Source organism: Gasterosteus aculeatus, chromosome 10, assembly GCF_964276395.1.
Source record: "Gasterosteus aculeatus chromosome 10, fGasAcu3.hap1.1, whole genome shotgun sequence".
NCBI lineage: Eukaryota > Metazoa > Chordata > Actinopteri > Perciformes > Gasterosteidae > Gasterosteus > Gasterosteus aculeatus.
The window spans coordinates 4,762,173-4,787,014 of NC_135697.1; the positions used below are offsets into that span (position 1 = coordinate 4,762,173).

The 24,842-nt window shown below is 40.5% G+C and overlaps 1 protein-coding gene across 1 annotated transcript in view; it reads right to left on the bottom strand.

Annotated features, from left to right (window-relative positions):
* The window catches only part of nudcd1 (NudC domain containing 1), a 63,540-nt gene that overhangs the window by 9,760 nt on the left and 28,938 nt on the right, over positions 1-24,842 (bottom strand). Inside the window, exons 5-8 of the mRNA XM_040187775.2 lie at positions 9,014-9,202; positions 4,923-5,130; positions 1,513-1,657; positions 740-865 (exon numbers count right to left, since the gene is read on the bottom strand). Coding sequence (XP_040043709.2) covers positions 740-865; positions 1,513-1,657; positions 4,923-5,130; positions 9,014-9,202 — 668 coding nt within the window. The remainder of the gene's footprint in view (positions 1-739; positions 866-1,512; positions 1,658-4,922; positions 5,131-9,013; positions 9,203-24,842) is intronic.

Below are 24,842 nucleotides of genomic sequence, written 5' to 3' on the forward strand. Positions count from 1 at the left end.
TTAAGTAGGTCAAATAGCTGAGCCACGTCCTTGTTAACTTACAGAGGGATTCAAGTAATTAGGAGCATTACAAAGTTGGGGTGTTCAAGGCTCAGGACAGAAGGAATCTACTGGGCTCATCAACACCGCAGGTCAAAATCCAGCGAATAACACTGACATCGATGAGAAGTGGTTGCTTCTTTAGCTCCTCCATCTGTGAGACTCCCAAATTCATCCCCCACCCCAAGTTGGGCTTTTTGTGCCTTTTGTTGCGGCCCGTTGAGGCACTCTGTTGTACAGAGACAATCAAAGATAATCTCAACCTCCCTTTATTCTCAGTGAAGGGATCAGCTGCTCCTCGGGGTTTAGGCTATTGATGGGAACAGCCTCTGGACCCTAAGTGACATGTTGAACCCTGACAAATACATCTCATAATGACTGCTAATAAAGATAGATCGCCGCTACAGTGGACAGGCGTTTTGATATTCGAGGCACGTTGAGGGGGGTGTGTGTGTGTGTGTGTGTGTGTGTGTGCTGATGAAGCAGGTGTGTCGGCTTCTTCTGGTCGAGTGGCTGATTAAAAGGCAGCGCCCAGTTTGAACGTGCTCTTATGAAGGCGGTGAGCATCAGCCGACAGTCAACTCGAGGGTAATGAAGGATGCAAGGAGCCGACGGATACGGGCGACAACGTGCGATATGAACGCTCGGAAGGACCGGAGCACGTCGGGGTTCACTAGTGAAGGAGGGAGATGTTACTCACCACCTGAGTGGGCTCGAGTGATTCTCCGTCAAAGTGGGTGAGACTCGAGCCGTCTTCCGGGAACCCGTCACAGTCCTCCAGCTCCTGAGAGTTACAAGGGGGCTTGTTCCCGTCAGGGTCGCCGTCCTGGATAAAAGAGGGGCAACAGGAAAAAAAGACAAGAGGCCGTGGTTGGGCTTGTTTTGCATTGATTAACATGTAAAAAGGCTTGATTTGCACCGAGGCCCTCGAGTGGACCCAGATGATACGAATGGAGGACAAGGGCTGCTCAGGATGGATAGAATTAGAGTTGTACATGAGGTCGAGGGTCATTCAGGTGACCCGGATGTAGGTGGGGGCGAGTCCATAAGCTGGGAAGAATAGACTAAGTCCGTTCATTTAATTACTATTATGTTTTCTTGTATATATTATTTTTAATATTAATATTATTATCACCTCTATATATAAATGCCGTTGAAGCTAAATTAAATAATAATAAAGTAACAATTCATCTAATATTTCAAACTAATTCTGCTGATTGACAGTGATTTATTAATACTGTAAAAACTAAACAAATTGGTGTACATCATCTGAAAGGTGGACAAGTTCTTTTCGTCATAAGTATGAAAGAAAATAATGAATTGAACTATGAAAGTTCATAAGGGAAGTGTATGTCGACCATTGTATGTCTGATAAGTTTTAGGTCGATACCCTTTGCTACACAGATTTGGTGCTAAATCAAAGTAAAAGAGAACGTCCGTGGCTTCTCATTTGAATAACCAGCACGAGCCTACCAGGTCTTCAGAGGTGAGGAAGGTCAGTCTCTCGTGGATGAGGGCAGCTTGCTCGTCGCTCATCACGTACTCCCCCCTCTTGTCCCCCGTCACCAGCTCCGACCACAGCGGCCCCTCGCTGCGCTTCTGCAGGGTCACCTCCAGGCTGAGGACGCGGGCACAAGTAAAAACACGTCCCGTGGAACACAAAGGGCTAGTGATCAATGGGTCTTATGTGTGTAAATGATGCCGCTGCAGACGTGAAGCGGCAGAAAGCTCACTTACTGATTTGCCTAAAGCTGGAGGCTTTTTAACTTCCACACTTTCAGACATTTCCTGAGAGCTGAGCAGATGATTTTTATGAAGCACAAAGCAAATGAGAGTGATGGAATCCACCAGTAAACAACCGAGCAGGAGCTGTCTGCTGGGCTGAAACGCAGCTTTGAGGCCGCAAGGTTTTTTCTCATATTGTGTTTCTCAGATCAAGGAACCGTCTGGAACATGGCAAGAAGAAACATGGCTTAGTCCTTCAAAAACTCGAAATAAGCAAGAAAGAAATATTATAATCTACCAACATCAGAGCAGCCTTAGTTTGTGATAAAATGGGAGGTTTGAAATGTTATGTCTCAAGATACGTTTTAAGTAAAGCTTCATCAATCAATTAAGGAACATGACTCAGTCGACTCTTTGTAGAAGTTATTTTCCAAGCAAATATGGGTTTTAGAATAGGAAAGGTGGCTGGTTCAATAGTCCCATTGAGCTCAAGGATGATTGTGATTGAGAAAATAGTCAAATTATTCTACAATTCCTTTACAATCACATTAATTGACACAGATGTCCATTAATTTGATGCCACAGTGTGAAAATCAAATAAATGCAGCCATCAATCATTGTTTCTACGTGGTTAATTTTGAAAATTGGTTCTCAGTTACATGGATTGGTGTCTCAGATAAAATGCTGCTCATCGGTTGCAGCTGTGGAGTCGGTATGATGTTATTACGTCTTTCTACAGCTGAAATCTATACACTAAACTGAAGGACACACGAGCCCCTTCATTAACTCTTAATTGATTCACTAATTGATGGTAATGAAGATCTGTCTTTGTGGATTTAACCTGTAGTTATGAATGAATAAATAATTTTCTTTTCTTTCTTGTTCTACATGATACGTTTCGATATGTGAATTCTCCCCCAAAATATTTGAATCGGGAGGAACGCACCATTTTAACTGCACAACCTGAACCTGAACAAAAGTAGTAAAGTAATAACTAATTAAATCCATCCAAGTTGACTTTATTATAACACTTTTGAAATAATTTCACTGTAACCACTTTGTAACTTTTCCATTATGGCTTTTACGTGTTATATTGTGTCTTCTGCTTCCCTCGTTCCCATTTCTTCTTCCTATAAAGCAGCTTCTGATTTGAATATTGCTGTAAAAATTACATTTATTTCTGCAATATGTAAACCAATAAACACAATCTTGCCTGGGCACAGAAGTCCAGATTGGACTCTTAAATCAGGCCGTCTACTGTAGCTAAAAATGTGTTCAAATGAAAGCTTTCATGCTGCTGCTTGTGCTTCTTGCTGGAATTTAAATGGTCCTGGAACGTGTCGGGAGCCTTGGAACTAGTTTTAATCAGACCTTAATTCGGTACTAAATCCTCTTTCATAATTGATTTTAGCAGGTTTAGTTATGAATAGCGCAAAGGAAGGTTACAGCAGAGCCCTCAACTCCACTAGACGGTCGCTGTCTCCGATCATGAGCACACATTAACCCACTGACAATGATGCAATGACGCACAAACTTAAAATACATTTGTATCAATACTGGACATGACCACTTCCACCAGCAGAATAGAGGAACACAGGCCTTCAAATATCATTCATAATCTACTGTGCTCATGTATGTTTTCTATAATTGGGCAAACAGTGACAACATATGGAAGCAGCATAAAGGGCAACTTCTTAATTTAGCTCCCCACAAAGAACAGCAGGACAGGATCCAGCAAGTGTTTTTCGGTAAGCACACACACACACACACACACACACACTTCTAGTGTCCTTTGTGCAGCCTGTGTGAATGTGTGTTTTTCTGAGCTTAAAGTGGCAAACTGCATTCAAAGAGACAGGGTCACTGTAGGAGAATATCTCCCACAAAAGAGACAAAAGAGACTGACAATGTCAGTGCAATACGTCTTTGATTTGCATGGTGAGATAAGCTTTAATAATCCTCAATAGAAAAATTACTAAAAAGATCCTGGATCAAACGCTCATGCCCGCCTCACATTCCCTTATTTGAACGTCGTATTTTTTTGATTTTCCTTTTGCACACGAGCAACAGACGCAGGCACACGCTCTCTCCGACACGGACGTTTAAACTCATCAAGGCTGTAATAATCCACATACATCTCGCAGAGGACAGTTTACGGAACATGTTTTCAGACTGAATGGGGCTTTGAAGGACTCATATTGAAGAAACAGCAAACAGGAGCCCGGGGAGGTGATGGCTCTCCAGCCTCCTGTTTCATCTTCTTAAGATGAAAGGTTTTTAAGTGGAGGATGTGACTCCACTCATGTTGACCTTTGTTTATGAAAAGGACCATGGCCTTGTTGTTGTTTTGCTCTGTAACACAGTGGATATCTTTTAAAAAGTAATAAAACTGCTTCACTGAATCGGGTGTTCAATGGATAAGACAAGAAAGATCGACAGCTTCATGTTACATTTAATTATTCCATGGATATCAAATTTTCTTCTCTTTTACATTTCTAAGAAATTCTTGAGTTATGGCCCAAAAATATATATTTTTGGGAGGCCACAGCAAGCTTTGACCTCCAAATTCTAATCAGTTCATCCTCCTGTGCAAAAGTGCTTTCCAATAGCCAAACTACATTACTATTTAATGCGGCAAGAAGGCGGTTCAGTATTTCCCAAACAGACTGAATGGAGTTAAGAGAACCTACTTATCGTGATTATGGTTTCGTTAGTTTTTTTGCAACAAACGAGCCATATTTGGAACGAGTGACGTAGAAATCCCGGAGCAACCCGTCAATCACGGGATGCCCGCCTTGATGCATACTAAACATAATACTGTATAATAGAATACTTTAAACTGGAAGCTCATGTTTATTAAAGAAATAAATAAAGTAAGTGGAGTCATTTTCTCATAAATTTTTAAACAATCTGACTTCTTTTTGCAAAGAGTTGCAAAGTGTGTCATTAGAATCCAAACTGCATAGAAGTCCTCCGTAAGGACACCTGCAGTATGCACTAAAAGTCTAAATAAACTATGTCAGTTTGGAATGTAGCTAGAGTAGTTTACTGTGCCAAATTGGACAAACGTGGACTCATTAGAACTGAGGGGCTTACGGTTCGGCCTCATTAAATATACAGAAACCAAATAGCGATTCCCAAACGCCGACTTTGCACACCTTTTGTTATCCTTGATGATCCAGGCGCTGGCATCTGGGTCCACATTGGAGTGCAGCTGGCCCTCCAGTATCGATGGGAAGCCCTGAACCCCGAGCCTGATGCGGTCCGCTGACAGCCGGAACTGCACCTCCTCCTTGGTGACGCCCTCGGGCATGCGCACGCACACCGTGACGTCCTCCTCGGTCTGCTGCCAGAAGTAGATGGGATCTGCAGAAGAAAACCGGAATAGTGCCAAAGTTAATGATGGCCCCATGCCACTGGTTAGTCATACATTGCACCTTGGATACAGTGCAGGAGTTGGGAGGGAATATTCAGCAACACTGCAGATGGGAGACTGTTAAAGTTGATGAAGGAGAGCCGAGCGCACAGCGGAGCTGTCGAGCCAATTCTGCGGCCGCAATTTGACGTTCTAACTTGCAGTGTTAAGCTGAAGGATCCCATCAGCCTGAGTTTATACAGATTGCGTGAGGACACTAGCATTCATTCTCTTCAATCCCTCCTTCCTGATATCAAGTGTCAGCTCAGCCATCGTGGATCTGAGTGTTTTTATTCAGTTTAGGGTGACGTTAAGCCTCCAGCCACGGAACCGCTTTTGGAGTTCATCCAACTCAGCTTCTCATTCATGTTCATCTTTTGGGATTTCTCCCATTTCGGCTCCCATTTTTCAGAAACATGCTTATCCACTTCTTCTTGACAAGGACCGGATCCGTTCTCCGCGGGCCCTATTGGACAGGTTTTCTGTCTGTTTGCCTCGGCACTTCCACCGCGCTGCAAACCACAACCCAATCGCTATATTCGTAGTCCCTGACAACACCTTTATCGTGCTGTGCGCCATGAAGTCGTCACAGAGAGCGGTGCAAATCTGGCGGTCCACTGGTGCATCAAAAAATGACTTTAACTGCCAGTATCATCATAAATGAAGATGAATGACAACAATCCCATTGTTCATTGGTAATGTTTCTAGAACAAAGTCCCTCCAAAGATTTCCATCCAGGAGAGGAAGATTCAAACATTATTAACTTGCAACAGGCGAAAAGCTTCCCTCCTATCTGTGTTTTAAGAGTCACCAGACACGGTAATATTCACCCCCCCCCCCCCCCACATTCCTATTGAAGGCATTGCTATGAGCGGTCAAATGAAGTGGTGTAATACTATTAATACTATCAAACCCATGTATTTGAGGTACTTAATCCTAACAATTCAAGCAACTCCTGTCGACTTTCCAAATGACAATAGTATCTATAATTATAACTGTACAACATTTATTTAGTCATTTAAATAACTGCTTTGAGGCTCAAAGTGGTACAATTATAAAAAGAAAAGAATGGAGAGAAGTACAAAAATATTTACTGAAACGTATAGATATTAATAGTAGTAGTAATAGCACTCGTCCGTGTTGTTGGCTTGTACTTAGGTAAAGGAAGATTATTATTTGTCCTTTTCTTCATGTAAATAGTCCTGAAACAATAGGTACTTTAGAAGAGAAAAGCATGCCGAATCATCTGAGTCCCACACAGACGACTCTGTGCCGTTTCCTCATTCACAGCCCTCCTATAGAGAGAACTCGGTGCCAGAACTGTCGCGGTTCACACTCGCTCTGTGATCACTGGCAAACCCTGAGCACTGAAATTGGTCCAATTATGGAGCTCTGAACCAGAGCAGACCTGCTCCGTATCTGGTGGGGATGTGAGAAACCAAGATGTGTGTTCATTATCACCTTGCATGCTGTTGACTGAATCAAACAAAGACACTAATGAAGAGGAGAGAGGCGAGCTGCCAAATCTTTCATTTCAGTTTCCAATCTCTTCCTTCCCTGTCCAGTGTTCATCATATGAACTCCTCTGTTGGCCAAACTAATGAAAAGACAAAGGAAATGCCAACCTAACACAGAGCCTCCTTGCATAAATGACCAGTAGACGCTGAGGCTTTTGGCATTTATAGAAGTGTTTTTGGTTTCCTGTGATGACGACAGTGTTATTCATTAGGACGCTTCCTCTCTACAGACTCGATACCTCGTGCACATGTACTCCTCGTCTATATCACAGCACCATTAAATCCCTCCTCCCACCTTTGCATCTCTCTCATCACTTTCAAGCCTCTTTGAAGATGCTTCCCTTCTTGACACTTAATCCACTTCTTCCACTCCGAAAGGAGAAAGGCAGAAGGCTCATAAAAGGATTGGCTAAAAGCCGCCTTTATTCGTCCACTGCATCAACACGCACACACGCAGTCGTACGTCCGCACTTTACCCCGTGACAGTAACCCTGAGTTGGATTTTCTTATTAAACTTTTGGTTGCTTATTTGTCTGCTTGTTTTGCGGTGGTGAGTCAGTTCTACTCGCCTCCGCTGGAGAACAAAATCTAGTTTGACATGAACATCGAGCTCAAAAACAGCAGGTTTTGTTGATTTGAAAGGCTCCCTACACAATATTCAGGGCATTGAAATAGCAGCAAATAAGTTGTTTCTAGGAAAAGATACTGTTGAAAGACATTTAAATCATACAACTTGATGAGTGATTGAAAACATACAGTGCCAGTCAAGTTTAAACACACTTTCTCATTGAATTTAATGAGGTGTCTAAATATCTGACTAATACTGTATATAAACCTGTTTAGAGCATCTGAATAGATCTAATTCACACAACTTGCTAAGAATGTAAATTCATTATATCGGTTGAGTGTGCTTGTGACTCATTAGATCCGCTACAGGCAATTAAAGGTTCTAAAATTAATCTCAATCCACAGCGGACTGCGTGCTCAGTGTTTACCGTGTACGGTATTAAAACCTGCACTTTCACAGGATGACGGGAGACTTTCCAATATTTACAGAGGATAACCATATTTGTTCCGCTCAAGTGTGTCTTCCTGAAAAAAAAGCGGAAAAAGTGGAGGGCCACGATGGAATGAAAGACTTTGTCGGGTGAATGTCATCAGCACAGGCGCTAATAGAGGTGACCAGATCTGACCGAGATCTCAGTCATATTGGGAATATTACGTCGCCTGCTCAAGCGTTTCTATGGCTACAACGCAGCTAGTCGGTGTGTGCCTCTTTAAAAGGTAATGAGCAGAAGAGGCGAATGTCACTTGACTAAAAACAACCAGACGCGACTGCATGATGAATGAATATCAACCGGAAACGTTTTCCTCCCAGAAATGCCAAGCCTTGAGTGGCGTGGAGAGATCCTGGCTGTTGTGGAGGGGGGCTGGGCAGCCGCTCAAGAGTCCGGATGATGTTTCTACTTCACTGTGTTTCTTGTATATTCTGCTGTGAGATCACAACTTTCTGAATTCTCTGAACAAAACGTTCTGACTGAGTAAAAGACCAACAAGCTTTAATTGGACTTCTTTGCCTTGACATGAAGAAGTGATTTCACCTTCACAAAGTGTGATTAGACTATTTATTGGTTTGGTGTGAACACCTTGCTGGTGTCTTTTTATAATGTAGTAGCCCATTTCAACTAAAAAGGCTGCACAACGTTAGAAAAGAGCTGGTGAAGTGAGTGGAGCTTTAAGCAGAAAGGTTTCCAGGGTGGAGACCAACACGGTGCTAAATGGAGAGGAATTAAATCGACTCAAACTTATCAGAAGGGAAGAAACATGAACGATAATGTCCACGTCTGCTGTCGTTTCGGGCAATGTGATATTGATGGTCCTCACATGTTCCCCATAACGGAACAATAGTCAATAAAGCCCGTTATACATTTAATAAAATTACTTTTTCTTGGTGTCAGTATTGGGAATGATTACATTTTTTTTGTTTTAAAGTTTTCCTTTTGGACTAAGGATGGAGATATGCTGGAAATCAGCAGACTATTGCGCGCATTTTTTCTGCAAATTATTAATATTCCTCTTTTTAATTCCAACCCTTCGAATAGAGCTTCAAACCTTCAACTTGAGAGTGTGCCTCTCTTTGGCTTTTTATGGACAATAATTTGTCAACACTTTCAATAGAGAATAGAGACTTTTGAATAGAGGTCACAGATCAGACATGTTTTTGTCGTGTTGGCTAAAGAGGGGAAATCGAGGCGCGCCACAGTAATGAGTTGCTAGCGGCGTGCCGTCGGATTTGCCGGCGGCACCTCTGACCCACCTGTCTTCTCCACCTCCATGGGCTCTGGGTGGGGCGGCTCCACGGGGCGACCGTCCACATGTGTGAAGGCAAAGGGTTTCTCGGAGGCCACCATCAGCCCCTTCCCCAGCGGCTCCACCGCGGCGTAGTGAGGCACCGACTTTCCCCTGAGGACCCTCCTCTTCTTCACCTCGTACTTCTTCTCCGGCCCTGCACGTGGGAACCAAACGACAAGGCGATACGGTGTGTTGATAGTCACGCCCACATCAGGACAAAGGCAAGAGCAATATCCGATGTTTGGTTCCACCGGCTCTTTGAACAGATCATGACTGGTCAGCAAGCCGTTGTGTCAGTGAGGGTCCAAGGAGCCAAATCCATCGTTTGAAAAACAAACGTGAACCCGTTAGTTTAAGTTTTGGTCTTGAACATCGAAAAATACGACAATGTATTCAAAATAAAAATAAGTGGACGAAAGTATTTTTTGATATTCATTGTATTATATACATTTTTTCTAAATAGATTACTCTTCAAACTAATTATTTTGACAATGAGATTAAACGCTTCTACAATTAATCATTTTAAAATAGGCCAATAATGCCAAAGGTGACTTTAAGTAAAAAACTAGTTTGTTTCTACAGAACAAACACCTCATACAACTCAATTCAATCATATGAACTACCCCTGCTCTTTAATACTGATGATACAGTGAATTAAAACATTTTATGACAATCTTCATTTTTGGGATCACACATTCCTCGACGGTGATATTCAGGACAAATTGCAGTTAACTTAGAAGTGAATCATTGACAAAATATAGATTTAATCGAACATCGAGAAACTCGACAAACCACAAAAGAATATTCCACAGCGTGCAGATATCAAAGGGCCGCTTCTCTAAATACAACTTAACGAGGATGGGATTCACTGAAGGCTGCTGCTGCTCCGTGTTCTTTCTTTGACTCATAATTCAGAGTGACTCTCTTTCTCAGTATGCGCCAAGAACTGTAATGAAAATTCTTGCCAATGTTTGCTTAGGGTTGACTAATCTCATCTGGGACGTAATAATTACAGCGCATTAATGGCAGAGCGTGACTAACTTCTTAGTGTGGCTTTATTAACAAAGAATTCTCTGGTCTGCTGGGTGTTGGGTAAACGAACATGAAATTTAGATCTTAATTCAGACCCAATTAGGCATGACGACCTTGTCTTTTCTCATTGTTGGAATGCATTAGATGCATTCCAAGTATTGTTCTTCGAATCTTTATTAGTTGGAATGCTTTAAGCATTCCAAGTATTGTTCTTCTAATCTTTATTTCCGACTTATACTTATTATTGTTGGAATGCATTAGATGCATTCCAAGTATTGTTCTTCGAATCTTTATTTCCGACTTATTCTTCTATTTCTTCCGTGGCACCTTTCAACTCCTTCACACTTTCAGCTATTAAAATCCTTCAAATATTAAAATGTTCAGCTTCTTTCCGGCTTCCGGGCTATGACTTTTCAGCTTTCTACCTCTTAAGCTTGAATTTATATAAATCAATAATCATTAATATTTTAACATGGTTTTCAAATAGAGATTGTTTTCAAATCCTCCTTCAACTTCTTCAACTTCTTCAACTTTCAAATATTTCAGCTCCGCCAATCTTTCAGCTACAGACACCATTTCAACTTTCAAATGTTGACACAGGTCTCAACTATTTTATGAAAAAAACTGCTTCTTGATATCTATTGTACTTTTTTCATAATCACTGATTATGTTTCACTAGTTCTTCGCTCCGTTTCTGACTTTTACATGAGTGTGTATTGCGTCTGCTAGAGGGGGACCTCGCAGGCTAGAGTGTGGGGCATCGCAGGAATCTGGTTAAAAAAATATGGAACTTCTGTCCTTGCAGCCAAAGTATACACTCTAGAGGCTTCATTTCTTCAGATTAATGAGGGTATGGTTGTGCTGATTGGATTAATGTGTTCATGGAATCCCAGAGTTCTTTAGTTTTGGCGCAAGGTGTGTTTGAGTGACACAACCTCTGCCAAAAGCCCCATAGGCTCCAATACAAATCTGCCGACATATTTCTCACAAAAATCCACAAGGTACACGTTTTGTCAACGGCCATAGGAGCCGTATTTATTACCGGACAGACATAAAAACACATCCACGCGTTCGGTAGAGTCTTGGGTCTCATACAAACGCCGTATTTTTTAGATAGCTGTTATAGTTTTGCGCTGGTTCCCATTTGTTTGAGGTGTGGATTCTGTGTAACTTGCTGCCATGTCTCTGTCTTTTGCAGTAGATCGTTAATGATCACAGGTGCGCCGTTGTCGTGGTTACGAGCACTCACATGCTGCAGGATCTGTCTGTGACTCACAGCTGCTCCTTGTGACCTGATTAGTGGAGTCACATGACGCAGCTATGCTTTCTGTCAACAGACCAATATGATAAAGACACTGGCCCCCCCTCCCCCCTCCACCCTGACCTCTGCTCACTGTTAATCACTCTCAGTCAGTATGTCTGTCTATTTCTCCTCTCCCTCTCTCTCCCTCTATCTCTTCCTCACCACCCCTCCCTTCCTCACCCTCTCACCCTCCCTCCCTCTATCTACTCCCCCCCACCCCACCCAATCCAATAATTTCAAAATAAAAGCCCCATGGAGGGAATTTTTACTGTAATGTCTGTGATGAGGCCTATTAATTAAAAACTTTTAAGTGTGAATAACAAACATTCTGTCTCCCACTACGAATATTACTCGTACTTCTAGTACTACAACTGATACTTCTACTACCATACTACTAGTATTTCTACTGCTATTAATACTACAACTACTACTAATGTTATTACAAATACTACTATGGCTAATAGTATTCCAGCTGTTTCTACTGCTATTGATACTAAACCTACTATTACTGCTTATACTGCTAGTACTACTAATACCACAATTATAACTAATACTACTACTAATATTACTACAAACAATTTTAAACAAATTTAAGCTCCTGCAACTTCTGTTTTTAGAAAATCTATTGAAATTCAGCTTCCCCACTTCCTGTATTTTCAGCAGTTCTTTAAAATAATTTCAGCTATTCTTATGCCTCTATCAACAGCAATTTTTTAATATTCATTTCTGTATTTTTTTGCAATATTTCAAATTTATTTCAGCTGTTTTCATTTCTGCTTTTTCAGCAAATCTATTGAAATTCCTTTCAGCTTCTCCCATTTCTGTATTTTCAGCAATTTCAAATTCATTTCAGCTTTTCAGCAAATGTATTCAAATTCCCTTCAACTTTCTGTATTTTCAGCTATTTTCAAATATTCAGTGCAGCTTTCAGCTTTTTGCATTCCAACGCATTTTCAGCAGGAAATGCCTTTTCTAGTTATTAGTTGGAATGCTTCAAGCATTCCAAGTATTGTTCTTCGAATCTTTATTCAACTTATTAGTTGGAATGCTTTAAGCATTCCAAGTATTGTTCTTCTAATCTTTATTCAACTTATTATTATTATTATTATATTTCTTCCGCGCCCCCTTTCAACTGCTTCCCATTTTCAGCTATTTAAACCGTTCAAATTTTAAAATATTCAGCTTCTTTCTGGCTTGAGGGCTATGTATGTTCAGCTTTCTAGCTCTTAAGCTTGAATTTATATAAATCAATAATCATTAATATTTTAACATGGTTTTCAAATGGAGTTTGCTTTTCAAATCCTCTTCAACTTCTTCAACTTTCAGATTTTTCAGCTTCGCCAATCTTTCAGCTACAGACACCATTTCAACTCTCAAATGTTCACACAAGTCTCAACTATTTTATGAAAAAAACTGCTTCTTGATATCTATTGTACTTTTTTCATAATCACTGATTATGTTTCACTAGTTTTTCGCTCCGTTTCTGACTTTTACATGAGTGTGTATTGCGTCTGCTAGAGTGGAGAGCTCGAGGCTAGAGTGTGGGGCAGCGCAGAAATCTGGTTAAAAAAGTATGGAACTTCTGTCCTTGCAGCCAAAGTATACACTCTAGAGGCTTAATTTCTTCAGATTAATGAGGGTATGGTTGTGCTGATTGGATTAATGTGTTCATGGAATCCCAGAGTTTTTTAGTTTTGGCGCAAGGAGTGTTTGAGTGACACAACCTCTGCCAAAAGCCCCATAGGCTCCAATACAAATCTGCCGACATATTTCTCACAAAAATCCACAAGGTACACGTTCTGTCAACGGCCATAGGAGCCGTATTTATTACCGGACAGACATAAAAAGCACATCCACGCGTTCGGTAGAGTCTTGGGTCTCATACAAACGCCGTATTTTTTAGATAGCTGTTATAGTTTTGCGCTGGTTCCCATTTGTTTGAGGTGTGGATTCTGTGTAACTTGCTGTTCTGTGTCTGCCTTTTGCAGCCGCTCGTTAATGAGCACAGGTGCGCCGTTGTCGTGGTTACGAGCACTCACACGCTGCAGGATCTGTCTGTGGCTCACAGCTGCTCCTTGTGACCTGATTAGTGGAGTCACATGACGCAGCTATGCTTTCTGTCAACAGACCAATATGATAAAGACACTGGCCCCCCCTCCCCCCTCCACCCTGACCTCTGCTCACTGTTAATCACTCTCAGTCAGTATGTCTGTCTATTTCTCCTCTCTCTCTCTCTCCCTCTATCTCTTCCTCACCACCCCTCCCTTCCTCACCCTCTCACCCTCCCTCCCTCTATCTACTCCCCCCCACCCCACCCAATCCAATAATTTCAAAATAAAAGCCCCATGGAGGGAATTTTTACTGTAATGTCTGTGATGAGGCCTATTAATTAAAAACTTCTTAGTGTGAATAACAAACATTCTGTCTCCCACTACGAATATTACTCGTACTTCTAGTACTACAACTGATACTTCTACTACCATACTACTAGTATTTCTACTGCTATTAATACTACAACTACTACTAATGTTATTACAAATACTACTATGGCTAATAGTATTCCAGCTGTTTCTACTGCTATTGATACTAAACCTACTATTACTGCTTATACTGCTAGTACTACTAATACCACAATTATAACTAATACTACTACTAATATTACTACAAACAATTTTAAACAAATTTAAGCTCCTGCAACTTCTGTTTTTAGAAAATCTATTGAAATTCAGCTTCCCCACTTCCTGTATTTTCAGCAGTTCTTTAAAATAATTTCAGCTATTCTTATGCCTCTATCAACAGCAATTTTTTAATATTCATTTCTGTATTTTTTTGCAATATTTCAAATTTATTTCAGCTGTTTTCATTTCTGCTTTTTCAGCAAATCTATTGATTCCTTTCAGCTTCTCCCATTTCTGTATTTTCAGCAATTTCAAATTCATTTCAGCTTTTCAGCAAATGTATTCAAATTTCCTTCAACTTTCTGTATTTTCAGCTATTTTCAAATATTCAGTGCAGCTTTCAGCTTTTTGCATTCCAACGCATTTTCAGCAGGAAATGCCTTTTCTAGTTGTTGGAATGCATTAGATGCATTCCAAGTATTGTTCTTCGAATCTTTATTTCTTCAACTTCTTCTATTTCTTCCGCGCCCCCTTTCAACTCCTTCACATTTTCAGCTATTAAAATCCTTCAAATATTAAAATGTTCAGCTCCTTTCTGGCTTGAGGGCTATGACTTTTCAGCTTTCTACATCTTATGCTTGAATTTATATAAATCAATAATCATTAATATTTTAACATGGTTTTCAAATGGAGTTTGCCTTCAAATCCTCCTAAACTTCTTCAACTTTCAGATTTTTCAGCTTCGCAAATCTTTCAGCTACAGACACCATTTCAACTTTCAAATGTTGACACAAGTCTTAACTATTTTATGAAAAAAACTGCTTCTTGATATCTATTGTACTTTTTTCATAATCACTGATTATGTTTCACTAGTTCTTAGCTCCGTTTCTGACTTTTACATGAGTGTGTATTGCGTCTGCTAGAGGGGGACCTCAACGGCTAGAGTGTGGGGCATCGCAGGAATCTGGTAAAAAAAATATGGAACTTCTGTCCTTGCAGCCAAAGTATACACTCTAGAGGCTTCATTTCTTCAGATTAATGAGGGTATGGTTGTGCTGATTGGATTAATGTGTTCATGGAATCCCAGAGTTCTTTAGTTTTGGCGCAAGGAGTGTTTGAGTGACACAACCTCTGCCAAAAGCCCCATAGGCTCCAATACAAATCTGCCGACATATTTCTCACAAAAATCCACAAGGTACACGTTTTGTCAACGGCCATAGGAGCCGTATTTATTACCGGACAGACATAAAAACACATCCACGCGTTCGGTAGAGTCTTGGGTCTCATACAAACGCCGTATTTTTTTAGATAGCTGTTATAGTTTTGCGCTGGTTCTCATTTGTTTGAGGTGTGGATTCTGTGTAACTCGCTGTCCTGTGTCTGCACTTTTGCAGCCGCACAGGTGCGTCGTTGTCGTGGTTACGAGCACTCACATGCTGCAGGATCTGTCTGTGACTCACAGCTGCTCGCTCCTATGACCTGATTAGTGGAGTCACATGACGCAGCTATGCTTTCTGTCAACAGACCAATATGATAAAGACACTCGCCCCCCCTCCCCCCTCCACCCTGACCTCTACTTACTGTTAATCACTCTCAGTCAGTCAGTCAGTCTAATTCTCCTCCCCTCTCCCTCTCTTCCTCACCACCATTCCCTTCCTCACCCTCTCACCCTCCCTCCCTCTATCTACACCCCCCCACCCCACCCAATCCAATAGGTGCGCCGTTGCCGTGGTTACTCGTAAACACGCTGCAGTATCTCTGTGTGTGACTCACAGCTGCTCCAATGACGTGATTAGTGGAGTCACATGACGCAGCTATGCTTTCTGTCAACAGACCAATATGATAAAGACACTAGCCCCCCCTCCCCCCTCCCCCTGACCTCTACTTACTGTTAATCACTCTCAGTCAGTCTAATTCTCCTCCCCTCTCCCTCTCTTCCTCACCACCATTCCCTTCCTCACCCTCTCACCCTCCCTCCCTCTATCTACACCCCCCCACCCCACCCAATGCAATAGGTGCGCCGTTGCCGTGGTTACTCGTAAACACGCTGCAGTATCTCTGTGTGTGACTCACAGCTGCTCCAATGACCTGATTAGTGGAGTCACATGACGCAGCTATGCTTTCTGTCAACAGACCAATATGATAAAGACACTCGCCCCCCCTCCCCCCTCCACCCTGACCTCTTCTCACTGTTAATCACTCAGTCAGTCAGTATGTCTGTCTATTTCTCCTCCTCTCTCTCTCCCTCTATCTCTTCCTCACCACCCCTCCCTTCCTCACCCTCTCACCCTCCCTCCCTCTATCTACACCCCCCCAACCCACCCAATCCAATAATTTCAAAATAAAAGCCACATGGAGGGAATTTTTACTGTAATGTTTGTGATGAGGCCTATTAATTTAAAACTTCTTAGTTTGAATAACAAACATTCTGTCTCCCACTACGAATATTACTCGTACTTCTAGTACTACAACTGATACTTCTACTACCATACTACTAGTATTTCTACTGCTATTAATACTACAACTACTACTAATGTTATTACAAATACGACTATGGCTAATAGTATTACAGCTGTTTCTACTGCTATTGATACTAAACCTACTATTACTGCTAGTACTACTAATACCACAATTATAACTAATACTACTACTAATATTACTACAAACAATTTTAAACAAATTTAAGCTCCTGCAAGTTCTGTTTTTAGAAAATCTATTGAAATTCAGCTTCCCCACTTCCTGTATTTTCAGCAGTTCTTTAAAATAATTTCAGCTATTCTTATGCCTCTATCAACAGCAATTTTTCACTATTCATTTCTGTATTTTTTTGCAATATTTCAAATTTATTTCAGCTGTTTTCATTTCTGCTTTTTCAGCAAATCTATTGAAATTCCTTTCAGCTTCTCCCATTTCTGTATTTTCAGCAATTTCAAATTCATTTCAGCTTTTCTAATATCTATAATTTCAGCAAATGTATTCAAATTCCCTTCAACTTTCTGTATTTTCAGCTATTTTAAAAAGTTCATTTCAGCTTTCAGCTGTTTGCATTCCAACGCATTTTCAGCAGGAAATGCATTTTCTAGTTAGTTGGAATGCTTTAAGCATTCCAAGTATTGTTCTTCTAATCTTTATTCAACTTATTATTAGTTGGAATGCATTGAGATGCATTCCAAGTATTGTTCTTCGAATCTTTATTCTTCAACTTCATCTTCTTCTTCTATTTCTTCCGCGGCACCTTTCAACTCCTTCACACTTTCAGCTATTAAAACCGTTCAAATATTAAAATGTTCAGCTCCTTTCTGGCTTGAGGGCTATGACTTTTCAGCTTTCTACCTCTTATGCTTGAATTTATATAAATCAATAATCATTAATATTTTAACATGGTTTTCAAATGGAGTTTGCTTTCAAATCCTCCTAAACTTCTTCAACTTTCAGATTTTTCAGCTTTGCAAATCTTTCAGCTACAGACACCATTTCAACTCTCAAATGTTCACACAAGTCTCAACTATTTTATGAAAAAAACTGCTTCTTGATATCTATTGTACTTTTTTCATAATCACTGATTATGTTTCACTAGTTCTTCGCTCCGTTTCTGACTTTTACATGAGTGTGTATTGCGTCTGCTAGAGTGGAGAGCTCGAGGCTAGAGTGTGGGGCATCGCAGGAATCTGGTTAAAAAAATATGGAACTTTTGTCCTTGCAGCCAAAGTATACACTCTAGAGGCTTCATTTCTTCAGATTAATGAGGGTATGGTTGTGCTGATTGGATTAATGTGTTCATGGAATCCCAGAGTTCTTTAGTTTTGGCGCAAGGTGTGTTTGAGTGACACAACCTCTGCCAAAAGCCCCATAGGCTCCAATACAAATCTGCCGACATATTTCTCACAAAAATCCACAAGGTACACGTTTTGTCAACGGCCATAGGAGCCGTATTTATTACCGGACAGACATAAAAACACATCCACGCGTTCGGTAGAGTCTTGGGTCTCATACAAACGCCGTATTTTTTAGATAGCTGTTATAGTTTTGCGCTGGTTCCCATTTGTTTGAGGTGTGGATTCTGTGTAACTTGCTGCCATGTCTCTGTCTTTTGCAGTAGATCGTTAATGATCACAGGTGCGCCGTTGTCGTGGTTACGAGCACTCACATGCTGCAGGATCTGTCTGTGACTCACAGCTGCTCCTTGTGACCTGATTAGTGGAGTCACATGACGCAGCTATGCTTTCTGTCAACAGACCAATATGATAAAGACACTGGCCCCCCCTCCCCCCTCCACCCTGACCTCTACTTACTGTTAATCACTCTCAGTCAGTATGTCTGTCTATTTCTCCTCTCCCTCTCTCTCCCTCTATCTCTTCCTCACCACCCCTCCCTTCCTCACCCTCTCACCCTCCCTCCCTCTATCTACTCCCCCCCACCCCACCCAATCCAATAATTTCAAAATAAAAGCCCCATGGAGGGAATTTTTACTGTAATGTCTGTGATGAGGCCTATTAATTAAAAACTTTTAAGTGTGAATAACAAACATTCTGTCTCCCACTACGAATATTACTCGTACTTCTAGTACTACAACTGATACTTCTACTACCATACTACTAGTATTTCTACTGCTATTAATACTACAACTACTACTAATGTTATTACAAATACTACTATGGCTAATAGTATTCCAGCTGTTTCTACTGCTATTGATACTAAACCTACTATTACTGCTTATACTGCTAGTACTACTAATACCACAATTATAACTAATACTACTACTAATATTACTACAAACAATTTTAAACAAATTTAAGCTCCTGCAACTTCTGTTTTTAGAAAATTATTGAAATTCAGCTTCCCCACTTCCTGTATTTTCAGCAGTTCTTTAAAATAATTTCAGCTATTCTTATGCCTCTATCAACAGCAATTTTTTAATATTCATTTCTGTATTTTTTTGCAATATTTCAAATTTATTTCAGCTGTTTTCATTTCTGCTTTTTCAGCAAATCTATTGATTCCTTTCAGCTTCTCCCATTTCTGTATTTTCAGCAATTTCAAATTCATTTCAGCTTTTCAGCAAATGTATTCAAATTCCCTTCAACTTTCTGTATTTTCAGCTATTTTCAAATATTCAGTGCAGCTTTCAGCTTTTTGCATTCCAACGCATTTTCAGCAGGAAATGCCTTTTCTAGTTGTTGGAATGCATTAACGATGCATTCCAAGTATTGTTCTTCGAATCTTTATTTCAACTTCTTCTATTTCTTCCGCGGCACCTTTCAACTCCTTCACACTTTCAGCTATTAAAACCGTTCAAATATTAAAATGTTCAGCTCCTTTCTGGCTTGAGGGCTATGACTTTTCAGCTTTCTACCTCTTATGCTTGAATTTATATAAATCAATAATCATTAATATTTTAACATGGTTTTCAAATGGAGTTTGTATTCAAATCCTCCTAAACTTCTTCAACTTTCAGATTTTTCAGCTTCGCAAATCTTTCAGCTACAGACACCATTTAAACTTTCAAATGTTGACACAAGTCTTAACTATTTTATGAAAAAAACTGCTTCTTGATATCTATTGTACTTTTTTCATAATCACTGATTATGTTTCACTAGTTCTTAGCTCCGTTTCTGACTTTTACATGAGTGTGTATTGCGTCTGCTAGAGGGGGACCTCAACGGCTAGAGTGTGGGGCATCGCAGGAATCTGGTAAAAAAAATATGGAACTTCTGTCCTTGCAGCCAAAGTATACACTCTAGAGGCTTCATTTCTTCAGATTAATGAGGGTATGGTTGTGCTGATTGGATTAATGTGTTCATGGAATCCCAGAGTTCTTTAGTTTTGGCGCAAGGAGTGTTTGAGTGACACAACCTCTGCCAAAAGCCCCATAGGCTCCAATACAAATCTGCCGACATATTTCTCACAAAAATCCACAAGGTACACGTTTTGTCAACGGCCATAGGAGCCGTATTTATTACCGGACAGACATAAAAACACATCCACGCGTTCGGTAGAGTCTTGGGTCTCATACAAACGCCGTATTTTTTTAGATAGCTGTTATAGTTTTGCGCTGGTTCTCATTTGTTTGAGGTGTGGATTCTGTGTAACTCGCTGTCCTGTGTCTGCACTTTTGCAGCCGCACAGGTGCGTCGTTGTCGTGGTTACGAGCACTCACATGCTGCAGGATCTGTCTGTGACTCACAGCTGCTCGCTCCTATGACCTGATTAGTGGAGTCACATGACGCAGCTATGCTTTCTGTCAACAGACCAATATGATAAAGACACTCGCCCCCCCTCCCCCCTCCACCCTGACCTCTACTTACTGTTAATCACTCTCAGTCAGTCAGTCAGTCTAATTCTCCTCCCCTCTCCCTCTCTTCCTCACCACCATTCCCTTCCTCACCCTCTCACCCTCCCTCCCTCTATCTACACCCCCCCACCCCACCCAATCCAATAGGTGCGCCGTTGCCGTGGTTACTCGTAAACACGCTGCAGTATCTCTGTGTGTGACTCACAGCTGCTCCAATGACGTGATTAGTGGAGTCACATGACGCAGCTATGCTTTCTGTCAACAGACCAATATGATAAAGACACTAGCCCCCCCTCCCCCCTCCCCCTGACCTCTACTTACTGTTAATCACTCTCAGTCAGTCTAATTCTCCTCCCCTCTCCCTCTCTTCCTCACCACCATTCCCTTCCTCACCCTCTCACCCTCCCTCCCTCTATCTACACCCCCCCACCCCACCCAATGCAATAGGTGCGCCGTTGCCGTGGTTACTCGTAAACACGCTGCAGTATCTCTGTGTGTGACTCACAGCTGCTCCAATGACCTGATTAGTGGAGTCACATGACGCAGCTATGCTTTCTGTCAACAGACCAATATGATAAAGACACTCGCCCCCCCTCCCCCCTCCACCCTGACCTCTTCTCACTGTTAATCACTCAGTCAGTCAGTATGTCTGTCTATTTCTCCTCCTCTCTCTCTCCCTCTATCTCTTCCTCACCACCCCTCCCTTCCTCACCCTCTCACCCTCCCTCCCTCTATCTACACCCCCCCAACCCACCCAATCCAATAATTTCAAAATAAAAGCCACATGGAGGGAATTTTTACTGTAATGTTTGTGATGAGGCCTATTAATTTAAAACTTCTTAGTTTGAATAACAAACATTCTGTCTCCCACTACGAATATTACTCGTACTTCTAGTACTACAACTGATACTTCTACTACCATACTACTAGTATTTCTACTGCTATTAATACTACAACTACTACTAATGTTATTACAAATACGACTATGGCTAATAGTATTACAGCTGTTTCTACTGCTATTGATACTAAACCTACTATTACTGCTAGTACTACTAATACCACAATTATAACTAATACTACTACTAATATTACTACAAACAATTTTAAACAAATTTAAGCTCCTGCAAGTTCTGTTTTTAGAAAATCTATTGAAATTCAGCTTCCCCACTTCCTGTATTTTCAGCAGTTCTTTAAAATAATTTCAGCTATTCTTATGCCTCTATCAACAGCAATTTTTCACTATTCATTTCTGTATTTTTTTGCAATATTTCAAATTTATTTCAGCTGTTTTCATTTCTGCTTTTTCAGCAAATCTATTGAAATTCCTTTCAGCTTCTCCCATTTCTGTATTTTCAGCAATTTCAAATTCATTTCAGCTTTTCTAATATCTATAATTTCAGCAAATGTATTCAAATTCCCTTCAACTTTCTGTATTTTCAGCTATTTTAAAAAGTTCATTTCAGCTTTCAGCTGTTTGCATTCCAACGCATTTTCAGCAGGAAATGCATTTTCTAGTTAGTTGGAATGCTTTAAGCATTCCAAGTATTGTTCTTCTAATCTTTATTCAACTTATTATTAGTTGGAATGCATTGAGATGCATTCCAAGTATTGTTCTTCGAATCTTTATTCTTCAACTTCATCTTCTTCTTCTATTTCTTCCGCGGCACCTTTCAACTCCTTCACACTTTCAGCTATTAAAACCGTTCAAATATTAAAATGTTCAGCTCCTTTCTGGCTTGAGGGCTATGACTTTTCAGCTTTCTACCTCTTATGCTTGAATTTATATAAATCAATAATCATTAATATTTTAACATGGTTTTCAAATGGAGTTTGCTTTCAAATCCTCCTAAACTTCTTCAACTTTCAGATTTTTCAGCTTTGCAAATCTTTCAGCTACAGACACCATTTCAACTCTCAAATGTTCACACAAGTCTCAACTATTTTATGAAAAAAACTGCTTCTTGATATCTATTGTACTTTTTTCATAATCACTGATTATGTTTCACTAGTTCTTCGCTCCGTTTCTGACTTTTACATGAGTGTGTATTGCGTCTGCTAGAGTGGAGAGCTCGAGGCTAGAGTGTGGGGCATCGCAGGAATCTGGTTAAAAAAATATGGAACTTTTGTCCTTGCAGCCAAAGTATACACTCTAGAGGCTTCATTTCTTCAGATTAATGAGGGTATGGTTGTGCTGATTGGATTAATGTGTTCATGGAATCCCAGAGTTCTTTAGTTTTGGCGCAAGGTGTGTTTGAGTGACACAACCTCTGCCAAAAGCCCCATAGGCTCCAATACAAATCTGCCGACATATTTCTCACAAAAATCCACAAGGTACACGTTTTGTCAACGGCCATAGGAGCCGTATTTATTACCGGACAGACATAAAAACACATCCACGCGTTCGGTAGAGTCTTGGGTCTCATACAAACGCCGTATTTTTTAGATAGCTGTTATAGTTTTGCGCTGGTTCCCATTTGTTTGAGGTGTGGATTCTGTGTAACTTGCTGCCATGTCTCTGTCTTTTGCAGTAGATCGTTAATGATCACAGGTGCGCCGTTGTCGTGGTTACGAGCACTCACATGCTGCAGGATCTGTCTGTGACTCACAGCTGCTCCTTGTGACCTGATTAGTGGAGTCACATGACGCAGCTATGCTTTCTGTCAACAGACCAATATGATAAAGACACTGGCCCCCCCTCCCCCCTCCACCCTGACCTCTACTTACTGTTAATCACTCTCAGTCAGTATGTCTGTCTATTTCTCCTCTCCCTCTCTCTCCCTCTATCTCTTCCTCACCACCCCTCCCTTCCTCACCCTCTCACCCTCCCTCCCTCTATCTACTCCCCCCCACCCCACCCAATCCAATAATTTCAAAATAAAAGCCCCATGGAGGGAATTTTTACTGTAATGTCTGTGATGAGGCCTATTAATTAAAAACTTTTAAGTGTGAATAACAAACATTCTGTCTCCCACTACGAATATTACTCGTACTTCTAGTACTACAACTGATACTTCTACTACCATACTACTAGTATTTCTACTGCTATTAATACTACAACTACTACTAATGTTATTACAAATACTACTATGGCTAATAGTATTCCAGCTGTTTCTACTGCTATTGATACTAAACCTACTATTACTGCTTATACTGCTAGTACTACTAATACCACAATTATAACTAATACTACTACTAATATTACTACAAACAATTTTAAACAAATTTAAGCTCCTGCAACTTCTGTTTTTAGAAAATTATTGAAATTCAGCTTCCCCACTTCCTGTATTTTCAGCAGTTCTTTAAAATAATTTCAGCTATTCTTATGCCTCTATCAACAGCAATTTTTTAATATTCATTTCTGTATTTTTTTGCAATATTTCAAATTTATTTCAGCTGTTTTCATTTCTGCTTTTTCAGCAAATCTATTGATTCCTTTCAGCTTCTCCCATTTCTGTATTTTCAGCAATTTCAAATTCATTTCAGCTTTTCAGCAAATGTATTCAAATTCCCTTCAACTTTCTGTATTTTCAGCTATTTTCAAATATTCAGTGCAGCTTTCAGCTTTTTGCATTCCAACGCATTTTCAGCAGGAAATGCCTTTTCTAGTTGTTGGAATGCATTAACGATGCATTCCAAGTATTGTTCTTCGAATCTTTATTTCAACTTCTTCTATTTCTTCCGCGGCACCTTTCAACTCCTTCACACTTTCAGCTATTAAAACCGTTCAAATATTAAAATGTTCAGCTCCTTTCTGGCTTGAGGGCTATGACTTTTCAGCTTTCTACCTCTTATGCTTGAATTTATATAAATCAATAATCATTAATATTTTAACATGGTTTTCAAATGGAGTTTGTATTCAAATCCTCCTAAACTTCTTCAACTTTCAGATTTTTCAGCTTCGCAAATCTTTCAGCTACAGACACCATTTAAACTTTCAAATGTTGACACAAGTCTTAACTATTTTATGAAAAAAACTGCTTCTTGATATCTATTGTACTTTTTTCATAATCACTGATTATGTTTCACTAGTTCTTCGCTCCGTTTCTGACTTTTACATGAGTGTGTATTGCGTCTGCTAGAGTGGAGAGCTCGACGGCTAGAGTGTGGGGCATCGCAGGAATCTGGTTAAAAAAAGATGGAACTTCTGTCCTTGCAGCCAAAGTATACACTCTAGAGGCTTCATTTCTTCAGATTAATGAGGGTATGGTTGTGCTGATTGGATTAATGTGTTCATGGAATCCCAGAGTTCTTTAGTTTTGGCGCAAGGAGTGTTTGAGTGACACAACCTCTGCCAAAAGCCCCATAGGCTCCAATACAAATCTGCCGACATATTTCTCACAAAAATCCACAAGGTACACGTTTTGTGAACGGCCATAGGAGCCGTATTTATTACCGGACAGACATAAAACACACATCCACGCGTTCGGTAGAGTCTTGGGTCTCATACAAACGTAGTATTTTTTAGATAGCTGTTATAGTTTTGCGCTGGTTCCCATTTGTTTGAGGTGTGGATTCTGTGTAACTCGCTGTCCTGTGTCCGCACTTTTGC